Source organism: Penaeus monodon, chromosome 21, assembly GCF_015228065.2.
Source record: "Penaeus monodon isolate SGIC_2016 chromosome 21, NSTDA_Pmon_1, whole genome shotgun sequence".
Classification (NCBI taxonomy): Eukaryota; Metazoa; Arthropoda; class Malacostraca; order Decapoda; family Penaeidae; genus Penaeus; species Penaeus monodon.
Window position 1 is genome coordinate 42,258,677 of NC_051406.1, and position 275 is coordinate 42,258,951.

The 275-nt window shown below is 46.2% G+C and overlaps 1 protein-coding gene across 8 annotated transcripts in view; it reads right to left on the bottom strand.

Annotated features, from left to right (window-relative positions):
- LOC119586518 (neurofibromin-like) overlaps positions 1-275 on the bottom strand; it is a gene marked incomplete at its 5' end in the record, with an annotated part of 66,980 nt that overhangs the window by 9,369 nt on the left and 57,336 nt on the right. For all 8 annotated transcript variants that reach the window (XR_005229956.1, XM_037935267.1, XM_037935261.1 and 5 more), the window contains 1 exon segment: positions 24-216. Coding sequence is in view for 7 of the 8 variants with exons in the window: in XM_037935267.1 (XP_037791195.1) it covers positions 24-216 (193 nt within the window).

Below are 275 nucleotides of genomic sequence, written 5' to 3' on the forward strand. Positions count from 1 at the left end.
GAGCAAGACAAGGCAGTACTCACCCTTTTCTGTAGGTGAAGCTAGAGTTAGGGAGGACATTGAGGAGGAAAGGTTAACTGATGCCACGGAGAGCATGGATGGATACTGAGCCAACTCCATTTCCGAGCCCTCATCTCCTTCTGTTGGTAATGCAGTCTCCACCATGGCTTCTAAGCAGTTGACAAACAATTCTGCATTCTCTGCTGTGCAATTACTCTGCAGAAACCAGACAACTGTCAACAAACTTCGGCCATAAAATACCATTAAGCTACCTT